This window comes from Abramis brama (genome assembly GCF_963993115.1).
Source record: "Abramis brama genome assembly, chromosome: 9".
NCBI classification, from domain to species: domain Eukaryota; kingdom Metazoa; phylum Chordata; class Actinopteri; order Cypriniformes; family Leuciscidae; genus Abramis; species Abramis brama.
Genome location: NC_139971.1, coordinates 9,381,628 through 9,403,596, shown reverse-complemented (window position 1 = coordinate 9,403,596; position 21,969 = coordinate 9,381,628). Strand labels below are relative to the sequence as shown.

General features: G+C 43.6%; 1 protein-coding gene across 2 annotated transcripts in view; it reads left to right on the top strand.

Moving 5' to 3' along the window:
- Window positions 1-20,930, top strand: part of LOC311089196 (sodium- and chloride-dependent GABA transporter 2-like) — a 74,897-nt gene extending 53,967 nt beyond the window's left edge. For both annotated transcript variants that reach the window (XM_084123701.1, XM_084123700.1), the window contains exons 7-14: window positions 6,291-6,394; window positions 6,915-7,039; window positions 7,168-7,280; window positions 18,073-18,210; window positions 19,884-19,986; window positions 20,075-20,175; window positions 20,348-20,518; window positions 20,724-20,930. In XM_084123701.1, the coding sequence (XP_083979827.1) occupies window positions 6,291-6,394; window positions 6,915-7,039; window positions 7,168-7,280; window positions 18,073-18,210; window positions 19,884-19,986; window positions 20,075-20,175; window positions 20,348-20,518; window positions 20,724-20,864 (996 nt within the window). In that variant the 3' untranslated portion in view covers window positions 20,865-20,930. The remainder of the gene's footprint in view (window positions 1-6,290; window positions 6,395-6,914; window positions 7,040-7,167; window positions 7,281-18,072; window positions 18,211-19,883; window positions 19,987-20,074; window positions 20,176-20,347; window positions 20,519-20,723) is intronic.
- The last annotated feature ends 1,039 nt before the right edge of the window (window positions 20,931-21,969 follow it).

The window sequence follows — 21,969 nt, the reverse complement described above, 5'->3', positions numbered from 1 at the left end:
TGGTTATTTGTTTCTTCCAGTTGGACTTCTTTTTCTTTTTCCTTCTTTTTTTATGGACTGAATATGATATGATTTTTCCTCGCAATACTACTTTCCATGTTTCCCAGAGCAGTGATGCTGGCGACTTTGGGGAGTCATTTATTTCAAGGAAGGATGTCCACTCTCTCTTGAAGTAGCTGTCAAATTCTGGATCTTTCAAGAGAGATATGTTAAAACGCCATCTGGTGGGGTGCTTCTGTATTGCAGGTGGGATCCATGTGAGAGTTACCGGAGAATGGTCGAAAGGATGAAAAAAGTTACAATGAGAGAGGAGCTAGGGTCTATTGTCTATACATCATTTCACAGTTTTTAGAATTAGTAAAGCCAGGGAGTAGTGTCCTTGTCTCTGAACAATTGTCCATCAATATATAGTTTGTCTACTGTAATGATTGCTTTTTTACCTTGATTGATCATTTTCTTGCGGATGGGAAAGAGTAGCTTACGTCTGCGGATGATCTCTTGTGGAAATTGGTCGTTGAGTCCGTAATGAGTCCCTTTTAGCTGCTGGCCCTGTCGCTGAACCAGTACTTTTTGTTTGAAATGTTCAAATTTGACGATGATGGGCCGGGGTCGGGTGGAGTTGAGGAGTTTCTGTCCTAAACGGTGTACGCGATGGAAGGTGATGTGCTCAACAGTCTCTGGTGTAAGTTTGAGCTGGTTAACCATGAAGTCCTTAACAGATTTTTCGGGGTCTTCGGTGGATGATTCGGCAATGCCGGAAAAGATTAAATTGTCTCTCATACTTCATGACTGTAAATCCAGGATGGTTTCTTGCATAGCTTTGTTCTCAGCGGTGACGGAGGTGAGTTGAGTGTTTACAGTGGAATGTTTAGCGGTGAGTGTGGCCACGGAGCTTTTAAATAATTTGTTTTCTTCTGTGAGTGAATCGACTTGTTGTTGACTGTATTCCAGGCTATAGCGAAGATTTTGGAATTCTTTGTGAAGTACTTCGATTAGTGAGAGTCTAGAATCCAAGTTAGATAAGCGCTCGTTGATTGATAAAAGTATGTCCGAACAGCAGTTTGTTTTGATAGGAGTGGATGTTGGTGATGTTGGTGACGATGAAGAATCGGTTGATATGGGAGAGTCCGAAGTGCAGGGTTTTTTTTGGCTTTGTGTGATCGGCCCATTGTACATAGTCTATTGAAGCATTTGTCAATGTAGTCCTCCAGGTGGTCCAGGTCCGAGTCGTAATCCAGGTTTTAGTCCAGGTTTTTAATCCAGGTTTTAACCGGGTGATGTCGTGGCGGGGGGGGGGGGAACAAGTAGAAAAAAAAAGAAAAAAGTTTGTTGTCTTTCTAGCAGCAGCGCGCTGCCATGTTGAATCATGCACCCTTCACACACCCATCACCTAATCATCACGTAACATTTAAAAAAAAAAAAAATACTCTAAACCCTAAGTAGATTTACACACACTGAGAGAGTCAAAAAGTGTTACGTTGTGCCCCGCTCTCCCTACTTGCCCAAGAAAGTACTGGTAATATATGGTACAGTAACTACATGGGTTAAGGTTAGGTTTAGGGTAGGTGAAGGGTTAGTATCTAGTTATAATCCAATTACTGTAATTGTTATAATAAGTACATAGTATTTGCATGCGAAACAGGACTGTCCAATAAAGTGCTACTGTGGTGACCCACAAGTAAGACTGAAAGAGACATTCACCAAGGGACTGTACCTTTAAGGGAGAGTTGTTTTGATATACGGGTTCCGGGTTAACGTGGTGTGTATGTTTTGACCTCACTCGCTGTACAGTGTTTTTGAGTGATATTGAAGTGGAGAGTAAAGCTGACTCGACGCATCTCCGTCTTTTGTCTCCTCACTCATTGCACTCCACATTGGTGACCCCGACGCGAGTTTGATACGACTGAATTATGTCACACAACGACGGTGGTGAAAATGCTGCTGCCGCGGCGCCTGCCGCTGATAGCGGCGCGGCTAATGTTGGCGCTATCTACGCGGCCACTATCAAGTTACTTTTGGCAGCACAATCCACGACCGTGGTTTCAACACATCGAGGCCCAGTTCCAGCTGAGAGGAATAACACAGGACGTTACAAAGTATTTCCACGTGGTAGCAGCCTTAGATGCCTCGACGACAGCCAGGGCTATGGCGCTGTTAGAGGCTCCGCCGGCCAACGGCAAGTACGACACACTCCTGTTGAACCTCTTTGAACTGTCGGAGCTGGAGAAGGCAGACCGCCTGCTGTCCCTGAACGGCCTTGGCGATAGCAAGCCGTCCGAGTTAATGGAAAGCATGCTGGCTGTGCTGGCCGCGGCGGATCCCGCGTTCCTCTTCGCCCACATATTCCTGCGGCAGCTTCCAGCACCCGTGCGCACCGCACTGGCCAGTTCCCCCCTCCCTTCCTCCAGAGACTACCGGGCGCTGGCTGTGGAGGCAGACAGGATTTTCCTTGCCAACCGGCAGCAGTTTGTCCATGCGCTGCTGCCCCCCCAGCGCACGTCTGCCCCGCTTCCACCAACAGAGGGCGACCTGGACACCACAGCTGCTGTGACGGCCCGCCGACAGCGTGAGGACGGGTGGTGTTATTACCATTCCAGGTTTGGGGCCAAGGCCAAGCAGTGTCGCCAGCCTTGCAGTTTTGGAGCCCAGGGAAAAGGCAGGGCCGGCGCTCATTAGCAGCTATGGGCGCTGGCCGTGACTGCAAGCTGTTATTCATCACTGACTCCTTGTCTGGCCGGCGGCTGCTGGTCGATTCTGGGGCTCAGCGCAGCATCCTGCCGGCAAAGCCTGTGGACACCATGGCTGGCGGGCAGGGCCCCCCGATGGACGCCGCCAACGGCACGCCCATTCGTACCTATGGCACGAGGTATGTGGAAGTGTGTTTCGGTGGGCGGCGTTTTGGCTGGGATTTCGTCATGGCTGCCGTGTCTACGCCGCTCCTGGGGGCGGATTTCCTCTGCGCTTATAGACTGTTGATGGATGTTACAAACTGCCGCCTGATTGACGCCCTCTCTTTTGCTTCGTACCCCTGCACGCTGGGAGGGATGGGGGCGCTTTGTCTGTCAAATACGCTTGCCACCGGAGACCTGTATCAACGCCTGCTTGCTGAGTTCCCTGACATCTCCACGCCCACGTTTTCATCAGCGGTGGCTAAGCATGGCGTGGAGCACTACATTACCACGGTTGGCCCCCCAGTCTATGCACGAGCCCGGCGCCTCGACTCTGCCAAGCTCGCGATTGCCAGGGAGGAGTTCGCCACCATGGAGCACCTCGGCATTGTGCGCCGCTCCAACAGCCCGTGGGCTTCACCCCTGCACATGGTGACCAAGGCTGATGGCGGTTGGCGTCCCTGCGGTGATTTCTGCCGCCTAAACAATGCCACCACCCCCGACTGGTACCCAGTGCCGCACATACAGGACTTCTCTGCCCACCTAGCCGGCGCCACCATTTTTTCAAAGGTGGACCTGGTGCGAGGTTACCACCAGGTGCCTGTCCACCCGCAGGATGTACCCAAGACAGCGGTCATCACACCCTTTGGCCTTTTCGAATTCCTACGGATGCCTTTCGGCCTCAAGGGTGCAGCGCAGACGTTTCAACGCCTCATGGACTCTGTGCTGCGGGACATGCCGTTCCTATTTGTTTACTTGGACGACATTCTCGTGGCCAGCGCGTCCGCAGATGACCACCTGAAGCATCTCCGGCAGCTGTTCGGCCGGCTCAGTGAGCATGGTCTCATCATCAACCCGGCCAAGTGTGAGTTTGGCCGGTCGTCCATCACTTTCCTAGGCCACCACGTCACCCCACAGGGGGTCGTTCCCCTCCCTGCCAAGGTGGACGCCGTCGCCAGTTTCCCACGCCCACGGACTGTGAAGTCCCTGCAGGAGTTCCTGGGCATGGTGAACTTCTACAACCGTTTCCTCCCCCATGCGGCCCAACTCATGCGACCATTGTACGACGCCTTACGGGGTGGGAGGCCGGCGGACGTGTTGGTTTGGTCCCCAGAGAGGACTGGTGCCTTTGATGCTGCTAAAACCGCGCTGGCCAACGCTGCTCTGCTGGCGCACCCGTCTCCGACCACCCCAGTTGCTCTTACTACGGACGCCTCTGATTACGCCGTGGGGGCTGCGTGTGAACAGTGGGTGGGCGGAGCCTGGCAGCCGCTGGCCTTTTTCAGCAGGAAGTTCCGTGACAACGAGAGGAAATACAACGCCTTCGACAGGGAGCTCCTGGGTCTTTTCCTCGCCACCCGTCATTTCCGTTTCCTGTTGGAGGGCCGGCGGTTCACGGCTTTCGTTGACCACAAGCCGCTGACATTCACCATGGCCAAGTCTTCGGAGCCATGGTCTGGTCGACAGCAGCGTCAGCTCGCTGCCATCTCTGAGTATACCACTAACATTCAGCACGTGGCCGGCAAAGACAATTTCGTCGCCGATTGCCTCTCCCGGGCGGTCACTGGTTCCATCCACTTGGGCCTCGACTATGCAGCCATGGCTGAGGATCAGACCGCGGACTCTGAGGTGCAAGCCTACAGGACGGCCCCCACTGCGCTGCTCATGGAAGATGTAGTGTTTGATACGGCCAACACTACACTCCTCTGCGACGTCTCCACTGGCCAACCGCGCCCTATGGTTCCTGCTGGCTGGAGGCATAAGGTTTTTGACGCCATCCACGGCCTTTCCCATCCGGGGGTGAAGGCCTCTACCAAGCTGGTGGGGGCCAAGTTCGTATGGCCAGGCCTGCGGAGGGACGTCAGGGCCTTGGCTGCTGCCTGTGTGGCGTGCCAGCGCGCAAAGGTGACTCGTCATACCAAGGCCCCTTTGGCACCCTTCAAAGTGCCAGAGAGGCGTTTTGATCATGTGAATGTGGACCTGGTGGGCCCACTTCCCCCCTCCCGTGGTTACACCTACCTCCTCACCATGGTGGATAGGACCACTAGGTGGCCAGAAGTAGTTCCCCTGTCCTCCACTACATCAGCCGAAGTGGCCCGGGCGTTCATTATGGCTTGGGTGGCCCGTTTCGGCACACCGTCTGACCTCTCCTCGGACCGCGGTCCGCAGTTCACATCGGATCTTTGGACTGCGGTCGCCGAGGTCCTGGGGGTGAAGGTCCACCGTACCACAGCCTATAACCCACAGAGCAACGGACTTTGCGAGCGGTTTCATCGGGACATGAAGGCCCATGGGTTATGCTTGACCTTCGCTCTGCCCCCAAGGAAGATCTTCAAGCCTCATCGGCCGAGCTGGTGTACGGCCAGCCTTTGCGCGTCCCGGGGGAGTTTCTTCCAGATGCCACAGCCCCGTGGTCGGTTGCCTCCCATCGCGCTGTCTCTCGGGACATTGCCGACGCTTTCGTTCCCATTCCAACATCTCACCATGGCCTCCCCCAGTCCTATGTGCCCAAGGATTTACCATCAGCCAAGTATGTCTTTATCCGTCACGATGGCCATCGTACCCCGTTGCGGCCCCCCTACGATGGGCCCTTCCGTGTCCTGGTGGGAGGGTCTAAGAACTTTGTTGTGGATATGGGGGGCAGGCCGGAGCGGGTGGCTATAGACCGTCTTAAGCCTGCTCATGTGGATATTGGCGAACCGCTTCAGTTGGCCCAGCCCCCACGGCGAGGGCGCCCCCCTGCGGCAGCCTCGACCCCTGCCCCTGCCCCGCCCCTTGCCCTTTGCCCCTCTCCTGTTAAGCGCAGCCGGTATGGCCGCCTGGTCCGCCCCCCTACACGTTGACCTTTCTAGGGACTGTTATGAGCTGGACTGTTCTGTTTTGCACTAGTGAATAGTGTCCTATGTTTTATTTGGGGTACCTGTTCGGTCTGGCCCTGTTATTATGGGTGAATTCTTGGGGGGCCTGTGTGGTGACCCACAAGTAAGACTGAAAGAGACATTCACCAAGGGACTGTACCTTTAAGGGAGAGTTGTTTTGATATACGGGTTCCGGGTTAACGTGGTGTGTATGTTTTGACCTCACTCGCTGTACAGTGTTTTTGAGTGATATTGAAGTGGAGAGTAAAGCTGACTCGATGCATCTCCATCTTTTGTCTCCTCACTTATTGCACTCCACACTACCATATTTTACAATACAATATGAACACAATAAGTATATAAGTACATTGTACCTAACAATTGTTTTATGGAAGTTAAAGACACCTAATTTAACATGACCAAAAAACACACATAAACATGTTTGTTTTTTTGTTTTGTTTTTTACTATCTAATCTATTTATTTATTTATTTATTTATTTTTTAAATATTATTATATCGAAATTGAGGTGCTCTGTGTGTGTAGGTTTGGCTGGAGGCCGGAGCTCAGATCTTATTTTCCTACAGTGTGTCTGTTGGCACTCTCACTGTTTTTGGCAGCTACAATAAATATAACAACAACTGCTACAGGTTAGTATTAAGGCTTTCAATAAAATGACAGTACCAAAGAATGAGCATATGAATGATTTAACAATTGAAGAATTAAAGGGATAGTTCACTTTAAAATGAAAATTCTGTCATCATATACTCACCCTCATGTTGTTTCAAACCTGTATGAATTTCTTTCTTCTGCTGAACACAAAGGAAGATATTTAGAAGAATGTCAGTAACCAGACAGTTTCTGGGTCCCATTGACTTCCATAGTATATTTTTTTCCTACTATGGAAGTCAATGGGACCCAGAAACTGCCTGGTTACTGACATTCTTCTAAATATCTTGCTTTCTGTTCAGCAGAAGAAAGAAATTCATACAGGTTTTAAACAACATGAGGGTGAGTATATGATGACAGAATTTTCATTTTAAAGTGAACTATCCCTTTAACTATTTGTTATGTTGTACACTAAGAGCAAGATATTTTTGAAATGTTATGTTGTTATGATGCCCAGTCAGCAAATGGTAGACGATATGTGTTTTTATCTATATTTATCAGGGACTGCTTGTGGCTTTCACTTCTGAACAGCAGCACCAGTTTGGTGGCTGGATTTGCAGTGTTCTCTGTTTTGGGCTTCATGGCCCAAGAGCAGGGCGTCCCCATAGGAGAGGTGGCAGAATCAGGTAATGCAGTATTTCATGGAAACACAGGAGGCATGATAAGACAATTGAGATGTTGAAAACCAATACTGTATTTAAGTAATTACTAAGAACATGGAATGCTTAAAATAATATCTCTCTTTCTATGTCAGGTCCAGGACTAGCGTTCATAGCTTATCCACAGGCAGTAGCCATGATGCCTCTCCCTCAGTTGTGGGCTGTTTGTTTCTTCATCATGATTATTTTGCTGGGGATAGATACACAGGTGAGCTTAAACTAACACATACAAATAAGTCGTAATACCTTGAACTAAAAACTGCAAATGACTACAAATGTTTGTTTGAAGTGTTGAAAGAATACCAATATAAATTGATTCATCAAATAAAAATACATTTTAAATATAAATGCAGTGAGCACTAATCTGCATTAGTGTAATTAATTAGTGTATTTTTAATAAAGAATATAATAACATTTAATATTTAGATTTATAGTTCGCCTTCGAGGGAGCTCACGCTGTGTCGAGATTAACGCTATGGGAGCGCTCTGCGTGATTGCATCGTGAAGCACTTGTGAAATCAGTATAGGCAGGTGACGTCATGGCAGGAAGCTATAAAGTGCACCCAGACCAAACATTGTCAGCTTCTGTGCCTTCAGCAAGCGCTCTGTGTAAAATTGTCTCTGTCTATTTATTGTTGTTTGTCCTCAAGCATATTATATATTTAGACAGGAGTATAAGGAGTCCCTTGATTGTGTGTTTTTCCCTGCCCTCGCTACATTACGAGTGGGGATACATGCGATTTATGTGTTGTTTGTTTGGGAGTGGAGCATGCATGTCAGCTCTAGTAAAAGGGAGCTGACAGTGTTCATTCATAAATTCCCGACATGTAAAATATGCACTATCGAGAGTTTTATCTCCGCTCCTGATGGCTTTCTTCTAGAGGGGAGAAAGTCAATAAAGATTCTTTGGGTCGGATCTCACGTTTCCCGAAGCCGCGCGTAGATTACGGGTCTGACTCTGTCTCGGATCTTGCGTGCCCCGAGGCAGTGCGTAGATTACGGGGCTGCAATAAGAATATAGTGGCTCGGATCTCGCGTTTGCCGAGGCAGCGCATAAGATTATGGGTCTGCAATAAGAATCTAGTGGCTTGGATCTCGCGTTTGCTGAGGCAGCGCATAGATTATGGGTCTGTAATAAGAATCTAGTGGCTTGGATCTCACGTTTGCCGAAGCAACGCATAGACTACGGTCCGCAAAACATGCATAGGTGACTAAGCAGACTGGAATTTCCCTTTCTCTCTTTTTCCTATGATTGTGTGCAAACTAATTAGTTGTGTTTGCGGTCTATTATTTATGGTTCTTTTTGTGTTTAAGATTATAACATGAATGTCCAGCCAGTCATTCAGACCACGTATTCGTGTCTGCTTGTTTCTGGGCTGCATTTCATTTTGAAGAATTAAATGAAATACTTGTCTGGCTTTGGAAGTTTTTTTAGATGTCTGTATGAAAATACTGTATTCAGCCTTTCATCTAGACCGAGCTTTTCGTCTGGTTGGTTTTTGGCTGCATTTAATTTTGAGGAATTAAATGTTAAATACTCATCTGATTTTGATGTCTATATTAATTCACCTTTCATCCAGAGCGTTTTACTTGTCTACTCTTGACTTTTTCAGGTGTGGTGTGGGATTCGACGACAATGCAGGCACGTCTATCTCCTGCTCATATCGGTTCGATCCTCACAGCCGTGAGCAAGATAAAGCTAGGCCAGTCACTCACTGTCAAACAGTTTTGAGACTGTCAGGTCTGATGGCAGCTGTGTCCAACGGGATACCTTTTGGCCTGCTGTACATGAGACCTTTGCAGTGGTGGCACAAGACCAAGGGGTTTCCCTGAGGGGCAACCCTTTCTGCATGATCAAGGATATGCACAGGTGCTTCGTACTTTGGTTATGTGGAAGAAGCCTTGGTTCTTGTCCCAGGGTCCTATGCTGGGAGCTCCTTGTCGTCGCGTAACGCTTGCGACGAATGCTTCACTCATGGGCTGTGGAGCGATCATGGATGGTCGCTCAGTGTCTGTGGATGGGTCATCATCTCTCCTGGCACTTACTGTATTTGCCTGGTGATGATGACTCAGGCTCTACATCCCTGGGCACCAGATTCATGGAGCAGACATCCTGTTCGAGGCTGGGGCTGAGGCCAAGGAAATGGAGACTCCACCCTGAGGTGGTGGAGCTCATATAGAGGTGCAGACATGGCTGGGGCTGCGTCTGTACTCAGTTTTCCTGATACTTCTACTCCCAGGAGTTCTGGAGAGCAGAGTATGGAAGTGTGGGGGTCCCACTCATAGACTCAGGTCTCTCAACTGAGGTTGTTGAGGCCACGCTCACTCTAAAAGTCCCTGCACAAGGAAACTTTACTGTCATCACTTGGATCCAGTTAACTGCCCGGTTGGTACCTGCAATTTCTGCAGGACTGATTTTCCGCAGGGTTATTCCCCTCCACTCTAAAGGTTTACGTGGTGGACTAGCATCTTACCACGCATCTTTTGGTGGTGTCTTTGGGGAGAAGCCGTTGGTGTTTCCTCCGTGGTGCGTCGGATCAGGAGGAGTATGGCGGCTTGGTCAGCCTTATAATAGGGGTATCCCTACAAGAAGTGCGTGATGCGGCAGGCTGGTCCTTTCCGCACACATTCGTCAGGTTTACAGTCTAGATTTGGGCTTTACCCCTGGGTCCCAGGTGATTCTGTCTTTGTTGTGCTCGCCTGATTTCACACAAGACAGGCACTGGTCCCTATGGCAGCATTGGTATAGACGTTCTCATAGTGTCAATGCCTTGAAAGGGAACTCCTCGGTTACGACTGTAACGCTGCAACGCTGCATCACCCTACCATACTTTCGGCGTGCCTGTGATCGACTTGCTTCAGCCTATCAGAAGCTGACAATGTTTGGCCTGGGTGCGATTAATAGCTTCCTTCCATGACGTCACCCACCTATACGCCATTGAACTTATTTCACAAATGCTTCACGACGCAATCACTATAGCGTCAATCTCGACGCAGCGTCTCATTCCCTCTTCAGGGAACCGAGGTTACAGTCGTAACCGAGACGTTTTGTTCTAAAAAAAATAAATAAAAAATAAAAAATAAAAAATAAAAATAAAAATATATATATATATATATATATATATATATATATATATATATATATATATATATATATATATTGTTACATTCCGGCTCAAGGAAGTAACAAAATAAAGGGATCAGAGTCCAAAAATAAATTAAACAAAATATTTATTTACGTCTAGGGGTTAAGAAAATAGATGTTCAACAGAAAATAAGCAATCATTAAAGAAAAAAACAATATGAAGGTCCAGCTCCTGAGCACAACTGCAGGATAGGGGTCAGAACTCCCACAAAGGACAGCCATCTTAAATACTGCTTTCCAAATTCAACACAGGTGTGGATCCTTATCTGGCAACCTATAAAAGAAAGAGAAGACAACAGAACAAACCCAAAACAAAACTGAGCCGTAACACCTCCCCCCTTAAAAAGGGAGAGACTCTCATTAGAAACTCTACCTTATACAAGTTCCAACCCCAAAACATACATACAAAAAGAACAACCTTACCGGAGTTAAAGTGAAGTTAGTATCGATCATTAACCATTACAACTTCCCCAAACTCTACCAATCTCTTAGTTTCAAAACCAGCAATCATCTCAATGAAATTATTCAGCAAAACCTAGAATAATTGGTCAGATACGAATTGAATTTCCGTGAGAAATAGCTGACAGGGCGATTTATACCACTCTCATCAACCTGCAGCATAACAGCTCCCGCTCCAACCTGACTAGCATCCACCTGAAGTTTGAATGGTTTATCAAGTCGAGGAGCCGTCAGGACAGGGGACGATGTGAGCAATCGTTTAACATTCTCAAAGGCGCTTTCACATTTTGGAGTCCACACAAATTTAGCCTTTGCTTGCAACAGATCTGTAAGCGGGGCAACAACAGAAGAAAAGTTCGGACAAAAACTTCTGTAATACCCAGCCATTCCTAAAAATCTCATCAATTCACGTTTAGTCTGAGGGCTAGGAAATTTGTCAATCGCTATGACTTTAGCACGTACAGGTCGCACTTTGCCCATTCCGACAACCTTGCCCAGATAAGTCACAGTCGCCCTGGCAAACTCACACTTTGCCAGGTTGACTGTGAGTTTGGCGTCAGACAAACGCTCAAACAGTGCACGAATTTGGATAAGGTGTTGATCCCATGTGTCACTATAGACAACAATGTCATCCAAGTATATGGCACAACCCTCTAAACCAGCTGTCACTCTGTTCATTAGATGCTGAAATGTAGCTGGAGCTTTTCTGAGACCAAAACTCATTACGGTGTAAGAATATAATCCAAATGGTGTAATGAAAGAGGAAATTTCCTGTGCTCAGGCGGTCAAAGGCACTTGCCAGTACCCTTTGAGCAAATCAAATTTACTGACATAGTTAGCTGATCCAACTTGGTCAACGCAGTCTTCCATCCTAGGTAATGGATATGAGTCAGGTCTAGTTAGGATATTTACTCGTCTATAATCGGTGCAAAAACGCTGAGTGCCGTCTGATTTTCCCACTAACAAACAAGGCGAAGCCCAATCTGAAAAGGAAGGCTTTGCTATGTTGTTTTCAAGCATGTAATTGACTTCAGCCTCCAATTTCTGACGTTTGTCAAATGATACACGATAAAATTGTTGGCGGACAGGTTTAACCCTCTGGGGTCTAAGGTGTTTTTGGGGCCCTTGGGATGTTTTGACATGCCCTGACATTTGTGCTTTTTTCAGTTATTTATAAACATATTAATGGCAAAGGTGTAAATTCACTCTATATAGCACAAACAGGGCTACCATAATATGTGAGCATCATGTATGTAGATGTTTGTATTTTTAAGAGAATAATGTTTATGCGTGGTTATTGGAAAAAATAAAGATGAAAGTTGCTGAAATAAGACCACAAAACTCATACTAAATATGTGTCCACAAGACTTTTGACTAATGGATGTTGTCGCTTCGAGTTCTGGCTTCAAAATTATGTGAAAATAGTCTTGCTTTATCGTTCACATAAAACAATACATTGATTTAAATTGTGTAAAACAGGTTTTGCTTGGAAAGCCAATATGCGAGGGGGGCGTGAAGGAGGAGTAGTTTACACCTGAGAATACAATGTCCCACCCACTCTGCATAATGAGCCATTCATTCAGATGTGACACTGAATGAGCCACAATGCAAGGACAAAAGATATATTTAGAAGAAGACTTATATTGACCATTTAAGATTTTGCTTACATCTATCTTGTAAATATGTTTCGCTGTTTTATTAAAAAGGTTACAATTACAACAATAATTACAATTTCAACAATATTTCAAGTGTACTCTTTCTTTGTAAAAAAAAAAGATTATAGGCCTACATTTTATCATATGTATTTATTAGTTTGAATATAGCCAACATTGGAACAGCTAACATCTTAGTTGATGACTTTATTTTTGACAAAAATAGTATTTTATATATATATATATATAAATAACATAGCAGAAATTGCTAAACAAAAGCTTATTTGATGTGGCAGTATATTCTACAGTAAAAACTGTACCCAAATCTAGTCAACAAAATGTTGTCTTTCATATTTCGCCTGACTGTAATGTTGTTTTTATGAAATATTAGGGCATATAAATGTTAATTTGCAGTTTAATACGTTGCAATACAAATAGCCTACATTTTATTTCAACATATTTCAGTCGATTTTTACTCATCTCAGTATAGCAATACAGTTTGCTAAAACATCATCATTCATTCACACACAGAAACGCGATTTAAATTTAAACTGTCTTTTTGCGAGCTGTGGTAAACAGTGCGCATCTCTGCCGTTCATTCATTCACAAACAGAAACGCGATTCACTTGAGAAGGAAAAAAAACTTACTACAGTATTCCTCAGCTCAGTCGGATCCTTGCTCCTCGAAATACCCGCACTTCTGAGGTACATTTTCCATTATTATTATTCCTCACAGCGCTGCGAGACGGTGTAAACAAGTAATGATCTGAATAAACTTGTGTTTTCTCGAGCTGATATGGGGGCGTTCACAGGTTTGCGTGGATTACCTCAGTCATTTGCGTTTGAATAGCGCGCGCTCTCCGTGGGCGGGGTCACATTAAAAATAATTAGATGAGATGAGAACGACTGACATCTCGCTCTTTTCTTACAGCTTACATAAACTAAGAATATTTGTTTTTTTATAAAAATTACTTCATTTAAAAGAAGAGAATTCAAGCTTCATGCCTGTGTGTCTGTATGCCTGTTTGACTGAGTATTCGCTGAGTTATGGTTCATTTTCGGACGCGTTTCAGAATTGACTTCACTGACAGAGAGAAAGCAGAACTTGCATCATGTTTATTCTTCTTTATTTGGCAAAAAGCACAACACTTTGTTTTTATTGTGAGTATACACAAAAATAATACACACTTAACAGGAGAGATTGATGTATGAAACTGGTTTGTAAGATCAAAGTCAACAGAGTATTTGGACTCGTTTGAACTGATAAAAAAAAAACCGAGCAAATCACGCTGGCGTGTACCGCCATGGGTCCCCGTACACAATTTCCAAAGACTAACTGATTGGGACTAAATCACAAACTCTCCTGGATAACCTCACGTGTGGCCAACAACAACCAAGGTAACACTTCCTCCCAATCACCTTTTAACTCAGTGCAATATGCCCTCAACAAAGATTTTAACGTCTGGTGAAAACGATCTAGGGCACCCTGACTTTCCGCATGGTACGTACTGGATTTGTTGTGTCTAATACCAAGCTGCCGCAGAACCTCTTGAAACATGTTAGATGTAAAGTTTGTCCCCTGATCACTCTGAACAACTTTTGGAATTCCAAAAATAGAAATGAACTGGGACAAGGCTTTTACAACTGATCGCGTGGTGATTGAACGCAAAGGAAAAGCAGCAGGATATTGAGTGCTCTGACACATCACTGTCAATAAGTAAACGCTACCAGACTTGGAAGGTGGTAAAGGCCCAACACAATCCACTAAAAGATGCTGAAAAGGCTGTTCCATAACAGGTATGGGATACAAAGGCACAGGTTTTATGGTTTGATTTGGTTTTCCAGTCAGCTGACAGATCGAACAAGTCTTAATATACTGCCTTACATCACTCTTAATACGAGGCCAGTAAAAATACTGCAGCAAATGTTGGTAGGTCTTATTTATGCCCAAATGACCAGACACCCCGCCATGAGCAGAAACCAATACAGAATTTCACAAAGAAACAGGCACAACTACCTGTATAATTGGTTCAGTCAATCCTCCCTAGAAGTCCACTTCCACAATAGTACCCCATTTTCAATGAAGCAGCATCAAACAGGGAGTTCAGAGATGAATCCTCTTTCTGAGCAGACACCCAGACCTAATGGGGAATAGAAGGCAAAGCAAGGAGACCAGGCACTACCCTCTTAGAGGTTAACAAATCCTTCACATCACTTTGTTTTGCATTGGCTGATTGTTTACGCATTGCATGCTTGAGTGCACAAGACACAAATACCTCTGGATACTGCTGTGAGATATCAGTGTCACCCAATGGAGCAGGACAAGTAGCAACCACAGGTGGAGGTGGAACATCACGCCATACACGGTCACCCGCCAGATTATTCCCCAAAACTGAAACTCCTTCCATTGGTAGTGAAGGACGGACTCCCATCACCACTGCTCCATTTACTAAATCAGATTGGAGAAACATGTTATGCAGGGGTACAGACAATGTTTGCAATCCAATGCTGCGAATCAGCACATTGTTTCCTGTATTGGACTCCTGATTAAAAGGAAGAACAGATTGCAAAATGAATGATTCCGATGCACCCGTGTCTCAAAGAATCTTAATAGGAACCTTCTCAGTACTTCCAAGCAATGACACATAGCCTTCTGTAATGAAGGGAGCATATCCAACATCTCCAACATTGCAAAGTACCACTGGTTTCTCCAGATTCTGTAAAATATCAAAAGAGTCAGAATTATTATCTGTCTGAACAGATGAAACAGCAAGAGCATGCTTGGGTTCAGATTTAACACGCATCACATTTCCTTTAAGTGCTAAACAATCCTTTTTCCAGTGACCCTTTAAATGACAATAAGCACACCGGTCATTTTTATCAGCGTAACTTTTAAAATTCCTCTCACCCTTATCAGACAAGGCATGACGGGCAGTTACACTCTCTGTTGGACTATCACTGAACTTGAACCTACTTTTCTTGACTTCACATTTATGAGTGAGTACATACTCATCAGTAAGAATGGCAGCCTCTTCCGTAGATGTAACATTTCGATCAGTCAAAAAGATGGAAACATGCTCAGACAAAGTGCTTTTAAACTGTTCTAACAGGAACAACTCATGAAGATCTTCACGACTAGTTACACCCAGGGTGCGAACTACGGGGGAGCTAGGGGGAGCTCGGCTCCCCTTAATAAGACATGGGCTCCCCTGAAAACGTGATTTGTGAAATTTTGGGGGGTCTCAAAAAATATTGACAATGTGTTATTTTGACGTGCAATTTCAGTTTTGTGTAATGTGATCATCGTGGATTATTATGTGTAAAATAGCAAAAATGTCATTCATTCATGCAGGACGGCGATTTAAACCTACCGGTAATTCACTTCAATAAAGATAACTATGCTATTCTTGTCATGAGCATCAAGGTGTGGTGGCGCTGCGGTGCAAATTCCACTCATGTTATAACTCAGAGATTCGTCGAAAAAAATATAAACGATGGCCATTGATCTGCGCGCGAAGTCCTTGAAATCCATTCTGTGTTGAGTAATGTTATTCCCAAAATGTGTTGTGGCTGGGTTGTTATAGGTCTGCGTGACTCTCGATGGTTTAGGCCTAATTGAACTGAGGATTTATGGTATTCTTCTGTAGCCCGACGAATTTAACCGTTGTTCATGTGAACTCAAAGACAACAGACTATTTATTGGTGGATGTTTGCTGTTTGACCTATCAATTCGGGTCGATAAAGTATAATAGGGTAAATCCTGTATAGTGATTTATCCTATATAGTGCTTGCATAAAGCAAGTAGTGCACTTGTGACTTGTAGCTGTTATCTGTCGTTCATGAACGATCCATTCATTGCGCCTGTCACGTGACAGATGAATGAAATACTCTGAAGGTTAAAGTAATTATTTATGTTCGTTGTAAATTATTTTTGACTGCATTATAATGATTTCTTAATTCAGAATATAATCAAGATTCCGTAGGTGGATGTGTTAAAAGTATAACATAAAGCCCCTTAGATGAACGAAATGGCTCGAAAAAAGCTTCTTTCATTTTGATGAACGAGATCGAACAAGAGAGTCAGTAAAATGATTCGAACTTCTCATCCTCGTATGGCACGCGCATAACCAATACACCCCCCCCCCCCCCCCCCCCCCCCCCCCCGGGAAAAAAAAAAACATCAACAAAAGTGGGCTCCCCCAAAAGACACGTTATAGTTCGAACACTGGTTACACCTGAAGCAGCACACCAGCGATCTAACTGGATTTTTAAGTCTCTCACAAATTCACAATACATCTGTTCTGCAGGTTTTCGCATGTTTCTAAATTTCTGCCGATAGGCCTCTGGTACCAGCTCATAAGCTTTCAGTACAGCCTCTTTAACCTTATGATAATTTTGACTGTCACGAGCACTTAAAGAAGAATAAGCCTTTTGTGCCTTACCGGTTAACACAGACTGTAACATTAAAGTCTGTTCAGTATCTGGCCATTTCATAACATCTGCCAAACGCTCAAACAAACTGAAGAATGTGTCTACATCAGTTTCACTAAATTTGGGTATCAGCTTAATATTATTGGCTACATCCAACCCTTTTCTGGCAGAACTGGTTAGACCACTTGCACGGTCCTCCAGTTTACCCTCACCAATTAACTGAAACCGCAGAGCCTCAACCTCCAATTTACGAATTTCAATTTCAATTTTCAAACAAAGGACAGCCATCTTAAATACTGCTTTCCAAATTCAACACAGGTGTGGATCCTTATCTGGCAACCTATAAAAGAAAGAGAAGACAACAGAACAAACCCAAAACAAAACTGAGCCGTAACAATATATATTATTATTATTATTTTTTTTATTATTAAAAAATTCACTATTTTCTTAATTTATTATTAAGGCAAATTTGGCCAAGTCAACCATATAGTTAAAAGGAATAGGTCACTTAAAAATAAAAATTCTGTCATCATATAATCACCCTCAAGTTGCTTCAAACCTGTATGAATTTCTTTCTTCTGCTGAATGTTTTCTGAAGAATGTCGGTAACCAAACAGTTGATGTACCTCATTGACTTCCATAGTATTTTTTTCCTACTATGGAAGTCAGTGGGGTACATCAACTGTTTGGTTATCGACATTCTTACAAATATCTTCTTTTGTGTTTAGCAGAAGAAATAAATTCATACAGGTTTAAAGCAACTTGAGGGTGAGTAAATGATGTCAGAATTTTCATTTTTAAGTGAACTATTCCTTTAAGCACTTCATATAACCCAGTGTATTTTCAGCCTAGATACACCATATCTGTGGCATGCTGTCAGTTACCCCAGACAATAATTTTGACTTGTCTCTCTGCATACAAAAATATGTTTACAATAAAGATACAAATGCATCCACAATGTCCCTGACCATGAAAGTGAACTCTGACTTTTTTTTATTGCATTACTTGGGGTGTAAAATTTTGATGAAGTAAATTAATGTAGGTAAGTGCAAATATGTGCACACTATAGATTAAAAATATTGACATGGAAAAACACAAGGTAAATATTGGAGTTCATGAACTGCAAACATTTTATTTAGAGTCATTTTCAGACTTGTGAATTGTAAAGACAACATCTGTAAATACATTGGGCTATTTTGGTGTTGGAAAAACAGCTTCCAGTGTGTTACAGGGATGGTGCATCCAACAATGAAAATACTGTCATCATTTCCTCACCCTCATTGTACCAAACCTATATGACTTTCCCTTTGAAGTTTGCTTCAATGGAAGCTGTCATGACATCAGTGATAGACCTGTTCCCTGTGGTGCTGCGCAAAGCAGGACGACGAGAAATTTTACTCCTAGTCTTCTGTCTCACTTGCTTCTTTGGTCAGCTCATCATGGTTACAGAGGTAAGGAGAGTTTGTTTGTGTGTGAGAGAGAACAAAATGAACTAAAGTTACCTTTGTGTTCCCTATAATGGCCTAATGTTGAAGGGATAGATCACCCAAAAATGAAAATTCAGTCATCATATACTCACCCTCAAGCTGTTCTTAACCTGTATTAATTTCTTTCTTCTGCTGAACAGTTTTTTTTTCCATTCTATGGAAGTCACTGGGGGCTTTCGCACCGAGTAGTTATAGGAACAAAAATTGTTTTTTAAAAAGTCAGTTATAGGAACTTCCCCTAGAGCCATTTTTTCCCCTAGGTTACATTCACACTGCCAATAGGAACTCTGAAGTGACATAAGCCGGCTGACCGTGATGTAATTTAAGAGCACCATTCTAGCTGAGCAGTTTTGCTTGGTCCCTTCAAATTTGTGTTGGATTTCCACCATAGAGTAAAGGTTATAGACTTCACTGTTGGTTCATCTATCACTGTTTTCCATGTTCGTGGAGTAAACTGTGTGTTTGCACTGCTTTTTATAAATGCCGGTTGCCGGTGCTTTGTATGGCACGAGTTTGTCTAATCAACATACTCTTGTGTCACTGGTAATACCTATTGTGCTGGGTTAGACCCTACTCTGAAGTAAATAACTAAAATGGTTCCCAGTTCCTGTGGTGCGAACATGCCAAAAAGGGGGTACTTCCTATTAGCTTAGATCCTCCCCTGAGTGAGCTGCACACAGTCTTCCATGTTTATTTCTGCACTAGAGCAGCTAGTGATAACACAAGAATGTATCAGCTAAATATATGTTGTTGGCTGTAGGAATAAAGATTCATTCATTTATTCATTTGATCAAGAGATCATTTACTCCTGGTATCTGAGCAACTGCAGATGGCATGGGTTACATTTATTTTTGAATGGCATGTGCCCAAAAAATAGGTAATACTTATATGTTTGTGCTAACCTTTTGTTTAACATTTATTATAATAAACTGCATTAGGCAAGTGTCATGGTATTACATAAATAAAATCTGACTACAGTAATTAAGCGAAACGATACCATGTCTACATGTCGCATATATTATCTGGCTTTGTAGGCATCCTATCACAGTTCCCACATGAGCATCTGAATAATTAATGTGTATGATGCAACATAATCTCAGACTCTGGTTCCTGCAAGTATGGCTGAACTCTATTATTTACAGAAGCAGCCATATTGGTGGTTTTGTTGTTGTTGTTGTTGTTGTTGTTGTTGTTGTTGTTGTTGTTGCCAGAGTGTCCGAGGCACAAGCTGTAAAGGCACAGCCCTCTCCTTAAGGGGGTGGGGAGCAGCAGCTTATTGATCATTTGATCCAATCATTTCCCAATGGACAACTTCACTGACACTGACACATTCTGTGGACACCTGAGGTTTATATTACATCTTGTAAAAAGGGACATAATAGGTCACCTTTAAGGATGTAGTGTTTGGTCCTCATCATTATATGAGTGATTTAAAAGAGAACAAGTATTTTATTGTAAATATTTTACTGTTACTTGACAAATGTTTGAAAAGTGTTAGTTTGAAAGAAACATTTATAAACGTCTAAAAATTACTAGAGCTGTAAAATTGAGGGCCTGGCCCTAATCTGTGTTTTATTTGTTTACAACCACAATACCTTAATCTGGCCCTAGCTGTAATGTTTTATTTTGGCCTGCAGGGGGGGATGTATGTATTCCAGTTGTTTGACTACTATGCCTGTAATGGAGCCTGTGTTCTGTTCCTGTCTGTGTTTGAGTCTCTGGCCATGGGTTGGATCTTTGGTGAGTCACACACAGGTTACAGACCATAACATAGAATACAATGACAATGCTAGAAAGCCAGTAAAGCTAAATCCTCTACACTCCACAGGGGCTGAGAGAATGTTTGACATTATTGAAGACATGACAAAGTCACGCCCCAACTACATATTCATGTTGTGCTGGAAATACCTGACTCCTCTCGTGTCCCTGGTGAGTGTCTGAATTTCATACATAAGTTTGGGTTTGTCTTAATGGATATGAATTGGTTGTGAATTCCTGAAGCATTCTCAACCATAAACACCTCAGTTGAATTCAGTTCTTACTATCCTTTCTCTTTTCCATCCTTTTTCACCATTTCTCTTTTTCCTCTGTCCATTCTCAGGTGTCTTTCATCTGTTCTATGGTGGAGTACCAGCCCCTGACTTTTAACCGCTGGTATGTGTACCCGGACTGGGCATACGCACTAGGTTGGTTACTGGCCCTGTCCTCCATTCTGCTGGTGCCTGGATGGGCGCTGGGCCGAATGTGTGCTGGGAAAGGGAGTCTGAAACAGGTGAGGATGAAAAGATATTCATCCCTGACATTTGAAAAGATAAACAAGCCTCTAGGATCTCAGATGAGATCAAAACAGGGATGCAAATGTAAAACTAACTATTTAACCAATGTTAATCTACTGAAATTAACCAAGAGAATTTAATCTGCTTTCAAATGTCAGTACTACCTAACTGTTGTTTCCCTGTATTTGTGTGTCTTGGCAGCGTTGGTGTCACCTGTGTAGTTCTGATACAGAGCTTCCTCTCACCTCTAAACAACTAGCTGTAATGAAGGAAACCGCTTTCACTGCAGAGATGGAAGACTTGGTCAGGACGGACACAGAGGAACATGAAAATGGACTTTGAAAGAAAAATTATTGTATTTTGTAGTCAGTCTTTTCATTGCTATTCTAGTGAATAAAAACCTGAAGAAACATGGACCAAAATGTATTTTTTCATCTCAAGAAACGGGTAACAGCTGTGCTCAACACACAGGTTAGAGTCAGAGAATGTGTCTAAACCAGACACGTTTTTTCAGACTAACTTTTTATTTCTGCTCTCAATTTTTTAATTCACACTAACAAACTGGGGGGTACTGTTAACTTGCATAAGGGATTTGCAGCCCAGTGTAAACCGGTGGAGATGAGGAAGATTCACAGCCAGGAAAAGGTGGACTGCCCACAGGTGGAACTTGCCAGGTTAATCAGTGCTGCAGTGGCAATAATGCGGTCATTACCAGACCATCGTGGTGAAAAGGTAACTGAGCCTGAGGGCCTAACTTTCAATTTACCAGTCGATCTATGTTCTGAACCCTCACCTGTGGTGATTAACTTTGATTAGTGACAAAAAGAACGAGATCACAGCTACAATCAGCGGAAATTCTATTTCTTCCCACAGTGTGTAGGGTGAAGCTCGGGCATCCAGGAGGCACTCGGAGTAAACCCATAGCATTATTCCTATGGCAAGCGTTTGGTTTAGCTCACTCTGTATTGCTTGGCATTATGCCTCTGGAGCATGATAAAGTTTATTTTAGATCATTTTCCAAGGTTTGGTATGGATTTCATGCCTTTGAGGGGGATTTTGTCTGGAAAAGCGGAGAAGACACCTGTGATGCAATTGATCAGCTCAAGCAGGTTGTCTCTGATGAATATCCAGTATAAGGTTCAAAGCATCAAGTACCCATTGTTTTGGGACATATATAATATCAAAGCTTTAGTGCTAAAAACAGTGTATGTCTAATGTGTTTAAGCTTCTCTATTAAAAAATAAGACTATAAGATAGCAAATGCCTTTAATGTCTTTATCATAATAAGACACATTACTAACAACTTTTATAAACACATTACATTAGTTTTAATAAACTATACTTACAACTATATTTCAGTTAGAGTAGACAATGACTTTATGTGCACATAAATGGTGCTGATTCAGGTTTGGACCTCTACAAAAGCAGCATTGCTCCATGTATGCAG